The sequence below is a fragment of the Vigna radiata genome, chromosome 6 (genome assembly GCF_000741045.1).
Source record: "Vigna radiata var. radiata cultivar VC1973A chromosome 6, Vradiata_ver6, whole genome shotgun sequence".
Lineage (NCBI taxonomy): Eukaryota > Viridiplantae > Streptophyta > Magnoliopsida > Fabales > Fabaceae > Vigna > Vigna radiata.
In genome coordinates, this window is record NC_028356.1 from 37322915 (window position 1) to 37339214 (window position 16300).

The following is a 16300-nucleotide window of genomic DNA, read 5'->3' on the forward strand; positions in this document are numbered from 1 at the left end:
TATATATATATATATATATATATATATATATATATATATATATATATATATATATATATATATATATATATATATATATATATATATATAGCCATCTTGTTACTGTGTGTGGAATACCGTGCTGCATAATTAAAAAATCTGCAGAAAATGGTTGTCTTCTGAACATGATCATGCAGGTTTTTCACAGCAGATTACTACATAACTTCAAAATCACGTAAAATCTCAAACTAGATTGAAATCGAAATAGTCGTTGGAACTGATTCTTCTGTTTTGTAAATATTTACAAATTCAGATCCAAAAAGTTCAAATAGCACACTTCAAGTTATTCCAAGCAAACATGCTATGAGTAATGGCACATTGATCTATGACATAGCCGTGGAATATTAGGAGCTGAAAAACTATATTTAGTATCATTAAGCAGTGATTATGAACAGATATAAAGCATGAAACGTGAAGCATCAAAATTTATAAGGTGTAGTGTATCGATGATGATGGTGATGAATCAAGAAGAAGGAAAAGCATCTTTGACGGCAGAAGCAGCAGTAAGGTAGTTAAGCGTGTTCTTAAGGGTCTCCTTCTCCCTCTTCAACCTCTTCGCCGTGTCTTCCAGTTCCAACAGCGCCTGCTGCTCCCTGGGCGCACCCTCGAACGTGCTTCCCACGAAGAACGAAAACGGCGTCGGAAACAGGTTCCGTCTCAAATCCCCCATCTCCTTCTCGCCTTTCCCTCCCAACCGGTTCGAGATCCGTATTACGTCTTTCATGTACCCCTCCACCTCCCGAGCCAGCGCCTCTGCGTCGTCTCCGCCGTCGTTCTCCGACGGGCGGTCCTCCAGCCACGTCACGCGTCCCACGAGGTAGGGTTTGCTGCGGACCACGTCGTTCACGCGGAACCTCTCCTGCCCTTTGCACACCAGAAAGAAGCGGTCGTCCACGAGGCGCTCGTGCTTCACCACCTCCCCCACGCAGCCCACTTCCGAGGTGCCGGAAACGGCGTCGTGGTAGACCACGCCGAAGCGGAGGTCGGTGTGGAGGAGAGTGTGCATCATGATGCGGTAGCGGAACTCGAAGATCTGCAGAGGGAGGATCGCGCCCGGGAAGAGGACGAGAGGTAGGGGGAAGAGAGGGAGCTCGACGGCGTCGTCTTGTGGCTTTTCGGAGGCGGAGCAGCGGAGAGGGTGGAGAGTCCGGCGACGGCGGAAGAGAGAGGAGGGTAAGAATATATTAGCGGCGGTAGTAGTGTGAGGGAGAGAAGTGCATGGTAGGAGGTGTGGCATTTGGAATGATGCCATTTTTGTGTTTGTTTTAGAAGAAGAAAGACAGAGATTGCATGATTTAGGGGATGTTTGTGTGGTTTTTTTGTAGCATTTTTTTGGTGATTTTTGGAGTTGAGAGAGTGAAAGAACATCCTTTGCCAATCTTTGTTATTAATGTTTGATGTTTGGATTGGATAGGGAGAGTGTGTGGAATTTTGGTGGAAGATGGCTTCTCTCACTGGATATAGTGTCTAAGTGGTATAGAATATTCCACGTGTGACTCCTCACCTTCCCAAAAATATCTTACAATACATAATAATAATAACAATAATAATTCAAAAATAAAATATGATAGCTATGATGAGAAGAACTTAACACGGGTGATGTTCAAATATTACTGTATAAAATATCAAAAAAGACATAAAAGTAGTATTATTAGATGATATAAAAGACAACTGTTGTCAAACACACAGAAATCATAAATAGTTTTTGAATTTAAATCTTTACCGGCAATGACCTTATTATTATGAAGAGACTCTAAAATAAAAGAATAGATGGACTAATAAAATGAGCGGGATTAGTGATGGGATAAAGATCTCCAACATTATCACATCTTAGAAGAGGGAACTCTATCTTGAAATTATCACAATGCTTGAGAAATTTCTCGGGCTAGTGTAAGCAATGGAGTTCTCTATGGTTCTTCATGGAGGTGGTTTTGTGTCATCCATCTCGTTCACAAAAGAAGTATCCAGAAGATCAATAGGTTGATTGTTGAGAGAAGTCGAAGATTCANGGGCAGCTTGTTGACTAATGGCTCGTCGTCTCCTAGTGTTATTGTTGTTTCTACGAGTTGTTTTCTCGATCTCAGGGTCGACAAGGAGTGGTTCAGATGACACAGTCCTCCTTGTACGAATGTTTCCCTGCATACACTAGAGAGCAACAACACTAGAGCCACAAGTTAGCCAAAAATATAGAAATTGTAATCAAAATAAAACAAAAATTTAAACACAAAAGAATAAAGTCTAAATTAGTTAAAAGTCACACAAAAGTCTAGTTTGAACATCGAGTCCCCGGCAACGGCACCAAAAACTTGTTGAGACTTTGGCAAGCATACCAAATCGTTCAAGTAATAAAACCGGTAAGACCGGATATCGTTTCCCAAGAGACTCGTTGCACTAGACAATCGTATAATTTCTAACTAACATAGACTAAAGAATGCTTCCATAAATTGAGTTTTGGTTCAATTAAAGTAACTATAAAACATAAATGATAAAAGTGATCTTAAGCACTCAAACACTTGGAAATGGTAAGATTAGAGATTATATGGAATGATATTGTTGGGGGTATGATTTCACCTACTTCACTCTTATGCATAGAAAATCACTTCCTCTTCATTAATATGTCAATGTTAATCTACTAGTTTACTCAAACCCCAATCCCTTGGTAGAAAGAGCCTAGACTTCCTCATTAGACTCCAATCCCTTGGAAAACCTAATGATTAGTTCCACATTAAGAAATGAGATTTTAAGACAACCAAAGGTCCTAGTTCTATCCCTAGATACTATTTCCTTTAGGTGTTTAACCCAAATCCGGGTTTACCCAACATTTCCCAATATTAAGCAACCCTAAAATCAAGTCATGAGTAACAATTTCACAACAAGCATTAAGAGAAGAAATCAAACACTAACAATCAATGAAAGAGGCATATATTCATTCAAACCAAAATGATTTACATAAGAGTTTAGTGGCTACATCAATCCCCCAACAATAATGGAACTAGCTCTCCATGAATGGAGAGCTCAAGCTTACAACAATGGTGGAAATGGAAGAAAGAAGAAGACCCAAGGGTGAAGATGGACTGTTCCCACAGCTCCAAGCTTGCCTCCAAGAGCTCCAATAGAGAGAAAACGAGTCTGGGTAGCCAAAGATGCAAAGCCCCTCGCGTTTTAGGTCTAAAAAGACCTAATTTTTCCACATCAGCATTGCCACCGCTCAGCTGTACCCCAGCTGCAGACTTCCAGAGAGCTGGGCGCTCAGCTGCACCCCAGCTGCAACCTTCTAGAGAGCAGGGCGCTCAGCTGTACCCTAACTGCACCCCAGCTGCAGCCTTCCAGAGAGCAGGGCGCTCAGCTGTACCTCAGCTGCACCCCAACTGCAGCCTTCCAGAGAGCAGGGCGCTAAGCTGTACCCCAGCTGCAGCCTCCAGAGAAGAATGGGGCTCAGCTGCACCTCAGTTGTACCCCAGCTGCAGCAATTATCTTTGCTCAAAATTTTCTCTTTTACATTCATTTAAACTTTGTGATTCTTCCATTCCTCAGTTCGGTCAACAAGCTTCATGTATGTGATCTAACAACCAAAAAGTGGGGATTAGTGATGAAATTTAAATTAATTCAACTTAAGGTGTAGCTACTTACAAACTTAACAAATTGAGGCATAAAGAAGGTGCAAAGTTAAGAAAGAGTTGACATTTTCTCTCAATTCAATACTGAAATCATGGTAAAATATGTTCTTATCACTTATTAAAGAGTTATTTGAGACATTGATATTATGCAAAAACATTCATGCAAATGGAAGAGAAATCGTGCTGGAAAGCAACAATAAGGGAATTTTGGTTGTCCTAAAAAGTTGCAGTTAAACGGTTACGGGTATCCATAGTTGTGGAACCTTTCTCCATGATAGTAGCAAGGAAATCAAAAGAAATAGTGGAGTAGATCCACTAAAGTACAGTAGAATCAATGGTGGTCCACTATTCGTGATCAACATCGGTTGGAGCCAAATATTCCTTCCCAGGTTGAGGGATGATATGGTGAAAAACTCTAATAGCTTGAGCATGAGTTTCAAAAAGTTCAGTCCACATAGCATAATGATCCTTCTCCATTTCTAACTTAAAGGGAATGTTATTTTTTAAATTAGAGACAGTGAGTGTTGGGTGAAATTTAGGTTTACCCAAGGAGGATTGTAGCGAAGTGATTGGTGAGGAGCCAAGTGCAAAGTTGGTTGAAGACATGACGTCAATGATTGGGCACACGACACGATAGAAAGACAAGATAACAGCCAAGCTGTCATGTGGCGATGCATGGTCGTGGGGACCAAAGGACGGTGTGTGACTGAGAGAAGAAAGGGACTAGAGGACACAAATTCAGGTTGTTGGTGGAGATGAAAGACATGACGACGATAGGAAACAATGGCGGTGGAGGCATGAGATGGTGCATAAAAGAGAAGGGGCACATGACCAACAAACACAAGAAGATGTGGGCACAACGAAGGTTCCAAGAACTATGCTTGCTCTGTTTTGCACGTTGTTGGCGACTAGGACGAATAATAGCATAGCTCAATCATTGTAAGAGGAGGTCGTGCATAAAGAAGAGAAGAACTACGTAAGGAGATAAAGCATGATGAGAAATACTAGTGAGATCACGTAAAAAAGAAATATAATTTAAATGTGTGAATTATTAATCATTAGAGATAAGTATATACATAACAGTATGATCTAAATCATATATGTAATCTGTTAAGATATGTTAAATATTTTATTAAAGGATATTAGGCAATCAAATATTGTGTTAGTTATAATTTAGATATTATTTTAATTTGTGCAGATTTGTGCACCTGTCATTCCTTTAATAGATGAAGAATTATAGGATCCTTATATGTATATATATGGTACTCTACTCTTTAAAATAATACATCAGAATTATTTTTTAAACCTTTTAGGTTTAAACCTTTTTTGGTCCCTAAGTTAAGTTATGATGTTCAGTTTAGTTTCAGCTTTTAAAAATGTCGACCTTTAGTCCTTATGATATGAAAAATGTATTGAATCATAAGGACTAAAAGTTGACATTTTTAAAAACGGAGACTAAACTGAATATCAGAACTTAACTTAAGGACAAAAAAGGGTTTAAACCAACCTTTTATTATAATCATACACAATATAATTACAATAAATTTGATAATCTTATTACAAAAAGTTGATTAGCTCAATTATAAAATATTAATTACTAATTGGCTTAACTTCATAAGAGTAATTTAGATTCTATTATCAACAATATTAACTAGCTTTACTGTAATAAGGCACAATCACATACAATTAAATGTCATCAATATTTGTATAAAAATTATTAAATCCACTTGCATGGATAAATGCTCTAAATCCTGAAAATGTACCACACATTTTTTGATACAAAATTCTAATCAATAATCAAAACACATTCTAACATTCCTAACCCTAAAAAGACATATTAAGTCCTTAAATATTATATGCAAGCTAAAAACACTTCCTATGCAATAAATTTCTTAGAAAACTAGAAAAAAAAATAAAAATTTGATTTATTTTGTTCAAAATTATAATCGGATAGGATCGTAAGCTTTAACGCCAAGAAATATATAACGTACTGTGACATTTAAACAGAGAGACAATATAGTCAAATATTTATTAAAAAATAGATAAAATATTTAAGAAAAAGGTTATAAAAGGATTATAGTTCTTATAAAATAAAAGTTTATTAATAAAAATTATATTTATAATATTACTTTTAATAAATAATCAGGTATTATTTTTTAAATTTATAATATTACTTTTAATAAATAATCAGGTATTATTTTTTAAAACTATCATTACTCTTGGCTAGTTTTTAATTTTTACATTTGAAGACATGTGTTTATTGTAGAAGAGTGTATTAATTATCTTTTTTAAATAACCAAATTAGAAATTTGAAACATAATTAAGAAAATCATAGTAATATAATAAATAAAAATATTAATCCAAAATTTATTTAACACTTTCATGGCTATAATACTCTGACCACACAACTCTTTCTCTCTCATCATTGATTTCTTTTATCAGCTTATTATAGAAGCTATTGTCTGTATTCTCCATTTACTTAACGTCCACAACTTTTTCTTTTTAATTATGTATTTATTTATATTTTTTTATTGTGTACAAAACAAGTTTATTTAACAATTATTTTATATACATGTTTAACTTTAAAAACCAATTAAATTGCAATAACTCTAATCAGTTAACTAGATGTTTAATATTTTTATATATTAATTGAAAAACATAAATAATGTATTATATTTAGTAAAATATATAGTATATATATATTTTATTCTCTGCATTTATATTAGTTTCCTTTATATTTTCTCATCTTGTAATAAATGTTTCTTTTATATATTTTCAATGAAACTATAACTCCATATAAAAACAAAATAATTTAAAATTAATCTTACATTAAACATAATATTTTATAATAATTTAAGAACATAAAAATATGTTTAATTTAAAAAAAATTATATGATTACAATTAAATACAGAAAATAACTTAGGAGGAGTACTATATAAAATTCCTCTGTGTTTCAGCTACCTCACATTCTAAAAATCTTTCTCTCTCTCTTTGATTCTGCAAACTAAGGTGAAGAAGGCAAGAACTAACATTTCAGACATGGCTGAAGAGGGGCAAGTCATTACTGTTAATACCGTTGACTCGTGGAAAGAACAAATCCAGAAGGGAAATGAATCCAAAAAGCTGGTTAGTACCCAAACAAACCTTAATTTCTTCATCACCTTTACTTTGTTTTCTCTGAGATTAATTCAGTTTAAGGTTATTTACTTGTTTTCATTAATTATGAAAGTACCACTCTGTTTTTTTATCTGTTTCTGGTTTAATAAGTCTGCTGAAAACATTAAAAATGTATTCTTTTTTTCGCTTTCTCTATTTCATGGATAAATAGTTGAAAACCAGTTAAAAAAATCCAGGATGGTGTTTTTATATTTAAAGAAAAGCGAGCAGATAAAAAACCCAAGGAACCTTTTTTTTCTGTTGTCTATGCATGTGCTTTATAAGGGTTTATAACATTTTACTTTATATAAAAAGAAAAAAAGGATCTCTATGTTATGTATGATTTTCACTACAACTTCCTCTTAAATTACTAGGTTGTGGTTGATTTTACTGCTTCCTGGTGTGGTCCATGCCGTTTTATTGCCCCATATTTTGCAGAGCTTGCTCGGAGGATGTCTGATGTAATCTTCCTCAAGGTGGATGTGGATGAACTGAGTGTAAGCACATGAATCTACTTTGTCACATTATTATATTTTCAAGCTTAAAAGATCACTTGGACTATTAGTATAGTATGGATTGTTCATTGCATTGATGTTTTCAGAGTGTTGCTAAGGAATGGTCCATTGAGGCTATGCCAACCTTCTTATTCTTGAAAGAAGGTGAGCTGGTAGACAAGATTGTGGGTGCTGACAAGGATAAGCTGACACAAACCGTAGAGAAGCATGCTGCTCCTGTTACTGTTGTTTGAACTGAAGTACCATCAGCATCACATGAAGAAGATCAACAACAACAATAAAACATTTTAATATGTTCTTTTCAGTGTGCATGTTTTCTCTATCTATGCTATGCAGTTTGCAGAACATGAACAGAATAAAAGAAATTGTTGTGTTGTCTTTTATTTACATTAAAATAAATGGAAATTGAAGTACAAACTTTGTGAGCATAGCATTTATGAGAATGTTTAGCCTCGTGCCTGTGTTTTTCTATCATTACCGTGGACTTATCTTTTTCTATATATGATTTGTTTGACGGAGTAGACAAAGTACTATAAGGGTATTTTTAGTACTATATATAGTCAAGGTTTTTTGACAAACTATAACAATAAAGTGCTGCTTCAACAACTGTACTTAGAATCAGTTAGTGATGCACTTCAAATGAAGTTCTTAGTGTTTTTATTATAATACTAAAAGATAATATGATGTTATAAAAAAGTATGGTAGAAAATCTTGAGAAATAACCACTGATATACTTGATACTCGCATTGCGTGTATTGAGATATACAGATTACAAGAGTGATATGAGCACAAGTCTGAATTTTGTAATTTTTTTCATTTCCAAGAACACATACATAAGGACAGTTAAGTCCAGAAAATAAATTAAAAAACAAATTTGCCACACTTTTTGTGTAATCTGTCATTCTCCATCAGATGCAAGATCAGGAGAATGTGGAATTGGAGACAAACACATCAATGGTTGAACCAAACTCCTACCAAGTGTAGCAAATTTCATCAACATTATGATCTACCAGTGCCAATGGAATCCAGAGAACTGCACAAATAGACATCCAATTTTTTTATGTCGATTATTACCATGTAGCTACTAATATTCACGTTCTTTCAGTTCTTTGAATTGGGTTCACTAGATGCTGGTGTGTGTATTGTCCTTTTTTGTAGAGATATTTTCCAAGGATTGCCACCCAATTCTTCAAGCACTACTATCAAGTTATTTGTTGGCTTTAACCATGATCTTGGCACGTGATACCTACAAAATTCCAAATAGAAAAAGGTTAAATCAACTCTTCCATTGTCCAAATTCACGGATGGGGCTAACAGATAAAGTAGCTTTGGACACATTCAAGGGTGTACTGTGTTAGTATCCAAAATGGTTGTCTCGTTATCAGACTCCACTTTGTAGACTTTGGTATTACTCTAAGATATTGAGAACTTGATTAAATAAAAGTTTCAGTAAATACTTACAGGGAAAAAAATTCAAAACAAGTGAAACATTTCTAGTAAGTTAAAATTGACTTATGGAACTTGAATTTAGATAAATTAAATGAAAAGACTTCTATAAAAGTTAAATCACATAAGTTGATACACCACAGAAACATAATGGCTCTGTGATCTGCATAGAGGGGTATGTGGCTTTTTCACACAAACAGTTATGTGAGTATAGTTTCCTGAGGACAAGGATGTCATGTTGAAGTTCAATTGAAAAGTATTACCATTGTTGCGTAGGTTGTCCACAACCAAGTTGGCATTTTGCAGGCCGGTATGTCCCAGCATAGTTGCAAGAATTACAAGCACCCTTTGCATAAACCATCCAATATCTTCCTATGCTTTGTCCATTGATCCATACCTGACCCTTTCCCATACTGCTAAGGTCCAAGGCCAATGGTTCAACTCCATCAGGTGCGTTGAAATAAGCCTGAAGGTTCCAAGTTAAGGATCAGCAACAGGCTTCTCATTTTACACGTTAAGATGTTGTTATATCATAAACCATTAACAATTCTTACCTTGTGCCATTTCAACTGTGACTGGCTTCGGACATCAAGAGAGTCTCTCACCCAGTCAACAGATGAAACCCCATTTGGAGACACCAAATTCATAGCCTCCCCTTTTAGGCCAATCTGTTTTGTTTAGATACCATAGTTAAAAAGTGTTTTCTCTTTGTTTGTACGCATATGTTAGATTTATGTCTATCAAACCTGGTATGACCATTTCTGCCATGTCAAATCCTTCTGTCCATGGTCAAGTCCATGAAGCAAAACTCCTGTGATCCCAGCTTTCCATGTTTCAAAATGGAATCCAACATTCTGGGGTAAAAAGAAGAACCAAAGTTATCAATATATGAGCAAACTGCTAAGTATAAAGGAATGATCAAGTCCAAATTGGAGTTCAAAAGCAAGTTACTTACGGGTAATCCAACAGCTACACTGAGAAGGGCTATTTTATTGGTTCCAGCACGTAGGTTGACAGGGCCATTGAATGTGCAACTTCTGTCTTCACTTGTCCCAAAAGCTGAGCCTGTAAAAGGAATTAGGAATCATGACATGTTGGTTGGATTTCAATCATAAGAGTTACCGAGTTAAACTACAAACCTAAAAATTGACCGTTGATGAACACGTGGACAGCATGGCCTGCTGAATGCACACTGATGCTCGGCTTGTTCCCCCCTCTAAGAAAGGATTCTGATGAACTAATGTCAACGCTGTGTGGCATGCAAACCAGAAAACAGTGAGATTTCAACTGCTGAGAACTAAGAAGTGAAACAAAGAATTTCATTGATTTGAGATGGCCAGGAAGACTTCAAAGCTGAAAGACTGAAGAACGGCAGAATTCAAGAATTTCTTCAGAAAATAAAGCTTTTATGCATGACTCAAAAATACTTTGAATTCACCGATTGCTGTTAAAAAAATCTAGAAGAAAATCTGTATTCAAACTAACTCACCTGGTTATATACCATAGATAGTCACTAGTGTCTCTGGTGGCATTTAGCTGTTCTAATAGTCCAGAAGCTGTGATCTTTGAACTTTCTGATAGTGAAGATACATCTTCATCATACGTCTCCCATGAGAACAACTTAGAGTTGCTAGGCAACATTTGTATCTTTGTAGTTTGAAACCTCACCTTGATGAAGGCAGAACAATCCAATCAATAACTTGATGCAAAAGGGCAAAGCAGATAGCAAATACTTGATGGAAAAACAATAGCTTCTTCTTCCATCATACTAAATTAAGATGGAATAAAAGGCCCCTTTAAACATTCTTACTCTTGCAGTGTTGAAAACATCTGTTTTACAATCGGGGAGGATGCTTATGGACCAAGGAGGTAAGTCATATTTCCTGTTATTGAAGGTCACTCTTGCAGCAGAATTGGAATGGTAGTTTGCCAGAAAAGCTGCACATGCTCCATTTTTTGAAGAGAACACATGAGCCTGGAAGATAATTACGATATGAATTCACCATGAAAGTAGTTTATCTTAAAGAAGCACACAACTACACGAGGTTACTGCTTTACATCAGAGGCAACTGACCTGCTCATACGCTCCTAATGATGTGACAGTGGGATCTGAAGAAACCAAAGCACGTTCACATTGCTTAATAGCTTTATGAAGGTCCATCAAATGACCATATTTAGGTTCCCTGATCAAACCTGAATGCGGTAAAACACTCACTCACTTAATTTGCTTATACAGGCCATGATAGAACAGATTATGAGACAAAGCTATCTTTTAAAACAGGTACTGTTATTTACTTGAATAGTTAAGGGTACTATTTCATAGGATTCGTTGGTGTCACTAGAACAAAAAATGAAAAGAATTTATGGCGGAATAAATTAGAAATAAATGCTCTTGATGTTTTCAAAGCAAAATTATCTGACCATATTCATCAATTGGAGCATCATAGTCATAGCTTGTGGTAATGAATGGCCCTCCAGCTGATCTTCCAAAATTAGTTCCTCCATGGTACTATATCATTTTTCATTAAGCCCGTGAGAATACTTATATTTTATAGTATGTTTTGTTAAATGCGAAATAAATCATTGAAGAACACCAACCATGTAATAATTGATGTATGAGCCACCCTTTTGAATGAAACGAGCAACTGCAAAAGCTAGATCCTGCACTGGTCGCTGGTAAATTGGACCACCAAACTCTGTAAACCTGATGTCCAAAATGGGAAGAAGAGAGAAAAAGATCAAAAGGGTAAAGAATTCAGATAACCATACACAAAAGAAAAGAAGACTATATAACTTACCAGCCACTCCAAGATTCAGTCCAAAGGGTAGGCTTGTATGGTTTATTTGGGGAGAAATAATCACAATAGAAACCATTACAGGCATTTATCTGTTGAGAAGAATTGAGTAGACCCTTAATTAAAGTCTAATTGTGATGAACTTAAAGAAAGAGAAAAAGACTGTTATTGAAGTGATTCCCATTAATGGTGTAACAACTGAAACTGATGAATGAGTGAAGCAGCTAAGAGCTTGAGATTGCTCACCACTGGATCTGGGGCATCGTCTTGCTTGCACATAACCCAGGGAACTCCTGTGTTCAATCCAACTGCCATCTTTGCAGCCCAGTTTGTGTAGGCATAACCAGCACCTCCCAATTGCTTGCTTTCTGATCCATACTCATTTTCAATCTAGAAATTTTAACAAAGGTATAGACAAATTTAAGATTTTATCTTCAAGTAGTGATGTGTTAGCACGATTTTTGTGAGTTCCAGATCAAATCCATGGTTTTTGTGTAGCTTGCAAATGCAAAAATCATGAACCAAAACGTCATAATCACACAGTTATAAGACTTATCTGATTCAGTATACCAGAATTTAATATGGTTCCGTGATGACTGGGGTAACATTATTGACAAGCTTTTTAAAAAGAAATCCAGGATCTCATAATTTTATAGAAGAAAGAAGATAGAATTGTGCTCCAGGAATTTTGAACATTCATCCAAATTTCACTTTATGAGGAACTTATTCCCATGCAAAAAACAAGTGGGAAACAATTTTTGAAGAAACACTTTCAGCTATGACGCTCCTGTGGTGAAAAAGGTGAAAGGAACTGCTGACCTGAGAAAGAATGATTGGACCACCCTGAGACTGAAATAGCTTTTCATTCTTCATCATCTGGACTATCTTCTGAGTGAAACCTTGCATTGCAGCCTAAAAAGTGAACAAGTTAAAAAGAAGTATTTTTCTGGTTTAGACCATTCAAGATTTGTTGATTAAGCAGGGAAACTCAGAAGACAGAGACAGAACTAAAAATTTTAAGTTAATGTCCAACCTTGAAAGGGCCATTATCCGTTCTGAAACTGATGCCAGGAACATACTTCAACCAAACAGGAAACCCTCTGCATCATTAAAGAATGTGATTTGAAATCACAGTAAGCATTCACATTCACACCAACAAACCAAAGAAATCCACAAGGGAAAGTTGAAGGTGTATCTACCCAAAGTTCCACTCAGCACACACATAAGGTCCAATCCGAAGATGCACATAGAGCCCCACCCTCTGCACTGTCTTAATGAACCGTACCAGATCGTACCTCCCTTCAAAATTGTACTGCAATTAAAAACAACACACTGTGAGATGGTACTTGAGAATTTAAAACCGGATTCAATGCAATGAAGATCCAGATTCCAGAGTGGTACAATGCCAGGAGATGGTTCGTGAACATTCCAGAAGACATAAGTATCAATGGCATCAAGACCTCCACCTTTGGCCTTCCTAATTAGATCCTCCCACATCTGCAACAACACACATTTCAAACAAACAACCCAGAAACCCAGCAATCAATCAACAAACTTGAAACAGAAACAAGAAAAAGTTGGAAGAAAAGGGAGACATATTATAATGAATACACATGTATAGTATATACATACTTCAGGAGTGCTTCTGGGGTAGTGAATGGAACCAGATATGAGGATTCTCCTTTGGCCATTAATGACAATGGCCTTCCTATCATAAGTGACACTGCAATGAATCAACTCAGAACCCAAAAACAAGATGGTGAAAACAAGTACTAGAAGCTTGGAAACTGAGATGGTTTCCATAGCTTCTTGCTTTCTTCCCCCAACAACTGAATGGAGGGAAAGTTTTGAAAGTATTTAAGACAGAGAGAGAAAGAGTTTGAGGTATGGGTTCTTCTGTCTGTTTCTTTGAATCTGATCTAAAACTGTGTACCTAAGACCATAGTGCTTTTGTCTGTGATTCTTTCTGCCAGTAGTGGTACCAACTGCTACTTACTGAGAGTTCCGCACATGTCAGGGAATTGTGTTTTATTTTACTATTTATGTTTTGTTTTGGTATTTGGACTGTTTTTTGCTTTGGTTTGAGAGTTTGAAACTACAAAAGTTCCTCCGTTTGCTTTTTTAATCAAAGCCTTGTTTATTGCTTCAAGTCTTCAACTTTACAACTACGGCATTAACAGCAGATAACCTTTGGTCAAAAAATAAGAAATTGCAAGTGTTTTGCAATGAAGAAGATCATCATTCTGTCGGCCTCCATTCCTTATTATATTACAGTTGCTTTCAGTTAAAGAGTTGCACAGTGAAGGATTTCAAATGTTAAGAGTAAAATAGATAAGTAACCCAATATTTTCATAAACACATTTTATATTTATTATTTTACTTTTAATTTCCTTTTTCTTTTACTCATAAAAATTATTTTTTAATATTAAACATTTTACAACATCATATCATATTTACCAAACAAACTAACGATGGACACAATCTTAGATTGAATTATTAGTCAATTCTTTAAAATCTTCAAATCAACTTAGACTTATCTGTCACTATCAATATTATATCAGTGACCGATCGATATCTCATATATTGAAAAGATCATTAGTAAGATGAAACATAATTACTAGATCGTGATTAAATTAATCTTAAAATAAAAATTCATTTCAAAATTAAGATATAGTTAATTGTATTTATTGAACATTTAAAATTTAACTATCATAATCAATTTGTATAACAGACTTAAACATTAATGCGTCAAATTACCTGAATTATGTGAAATGGTTTAAAGTGTGAAGATACTATTGGATCAACCGAAATTTTAATGTAAAGCTTCAATGTATTTTTTTTCAACAAAAATAATACAAAATAAATAGCTGTCAGAAAAATATTTTAAAAAGGAAAACATAAAAATATAAAAGCATTAATTACATTTGATCTAAAAAGGGGTTAAAATAAAATAAAATAAAAACAATTGAATTTTATATTTTAGACTTGTGACAAATGTCAATTGATTATGTACATCACTGAAATAACAATATAATTAAACTTGCTAAGTGTGACAACATGTTACTTAAATACACGTAATAGCATGTGAATTACTGTGCATGTTAATAAAATGACAGCAATTAACCTATAAAATTACATGATAATCCAATTTTTTTATCCTTAAACACGTTAGTGAATCTAAACAACATAGATATATATACAGATCAAACCATGTGATAACTGACAATTACTTTTCTACACTTAGATACGAAATAAAATGTCAATTATTGAAACCACAAATCTCGATAGTTACACTTCTCAAGTCAAATGTATCACATGTCTCACGTACCTTTGTCGTGCCACAATTTTGTACATACCATGTAATTTTTTTTTTTTCTCATTCTCTATTTTTTTAACTGTGTTTTTTATTTATGATGATATTTTGATAACTTTTTTTATAATGGAACACGTGTCATCATTTTATTAATTTATTTAAATTTACGTTTAAAAAATATTTAAAACGGATTAATCACAAACTTTGCGTTGTCAAAAAATTGTTAAAAAAATATTATTAAAAAGACTTTTTTTTTTTTTTTCTTTGGGATACGACGAAAATGCTTATCCCATCCTTGAAAACTACATTTCTCTTGCATTATATTGCCACAATGCAAATATCTTGCCATTCTTTTACATAAAAAATAAAAAAAACTATTTTATTATCTTTTTTGCATATATTATTATTCCTCTTGTGATAGGGTTACAACTTACAACCCTACCACATTGTTCATTTCATATTATTTGTTTGCATGTGGTGGGCACCCATGCTATTCATTTCTCTTACGCGTTGTGGATATCAAAATAGCAATCCCCATGAGTTAGAGAATATTATTTTATGAATTAAAATTTATTAATTAAAAAACATATAATTAGATTGTTTATTTAATAAATATTTTACGATAAAACAAGTTTTTATTATATATATATATATATATATATATATATATATATATATATATATATATATATATATATATGTGTGTGTGTGTGAATACAAATATTAGCTTACAAGTTATTTGTATAAAATTGGATTAAATTTAAAGTTTATTACTCATATAATATAATAATCAATCAAAAATTTGTTATTTATTAAGTTTATTGAATCATCCCTTATTAAGTTGTTATCAAATAATTCATTAAAATCTAGTTCTAAGTTTGAAATGTGTATATTTTGATGGAATGAAATATGTTGAATACTATAAATGAAACTAATTTGTAATATATAAGTGAGTGTCACTAATACAGTTAGGAAAAATCATAACGGTTATTTTCGTCTATAGACAGCGATTTCTGAACTAAGACATGAGTAAGTCAAAAAGTCTACTCTTTTATATCTAACTTCATTATTATTACAAAAATGTCACCACATTTTTATATGATTCAATTTTTGTAAAACCAAAACTTATTTGACAAGTTAATAATCAGTTTTTTTTACTAGTGTGCAAACATCATCTTACGTTTTATAAACAAAATCTCATGTTATAAAAAGTTAAATTAATTTTAGAATTGGCTTTAAGAACATTTATTCTAATTTATAATTTTTAATAAATTGTAATTGCTAAAAGAAGAGTGTATTAAGAAAAGTATGTTAGAAAGAATAACAGTTCTAACAGTCTTATTGAATGTATTATTCTCTCACCACGACAACCTTGGTCTTCTATGGTTGTCTATTGTGTTGTTAGCTGGTGATGATGG

General features: G+C 34.0%; 3 protein-coding genes across 3 annotated transcripts; 1 reads left to right on the forward strand and 2 right to left on the reverse strand.

Moving 5' to 3' along the window:
* Positions 1–118: 118 nt before the first annotated feature.
* On the reverse strand, positions 119–1472 carry LOC106763972 (lon protease 2). The gene has a single exon (XM_014648162.2). The coding sequence runs from the start codon at positions 1289–1291 to the stop codon at positions 503–505; it is 789 nt and encodes a 262-aa protein (XP_014503648.1). The 5' UTR covers positions 1292–1472; the 3' UTR covers positions 119–502.
* Positions 1473–6613: 5141 nt separating this feature from the next.
* Positions 6614–7802, forward strand: LOC106763878 (thioredoxin H1). Its single transcript, XM_014648045.2, has 3 exons — positions 6614–6783; positions 7188–7310; positions 7415–7802. Exons 1-3 carry the CDS (start codon positions 6697–6699, stop codon positions 7559–7561), a joined length of 357 nt encoding a protein of 118 aa, XP_014503531.1. The 5' UTR covers positions 6614–6696; the 3' UTR covers positions 7562–7802.
* A 345-nt stretch (positions 7803–8147) lies between these two features.
* LOC106764786 (beta-galactosidase 5-like) lies at positions 8148–13387 on the reverse strand. Its single transcript, NM_001317326.2, is given in 18 exon segments — positions 8148–8574; positions 9038–9240; positions 9329–9442; positions 9521–9628; positions 9730–9839; positions 9914–10023; positions 10264–10442; positions 10585–10749; positions 10849–10967; positions 11196–11283; positions 11373–11478; positions 11573–11661; positions 11816–11959; positions 12389–12481; positions 12603–12669; positions 12769–12881; positions 12971–13066; positions 13202–13387. Coding segments are annotated over 18 exon segments (2220 nt in total). The 5' UTR covers positions 13373–13387; the 3' UTR covers positions 8148–8429.
* Positions 13388–16300: the final 2913 nt, after the last annotated feature.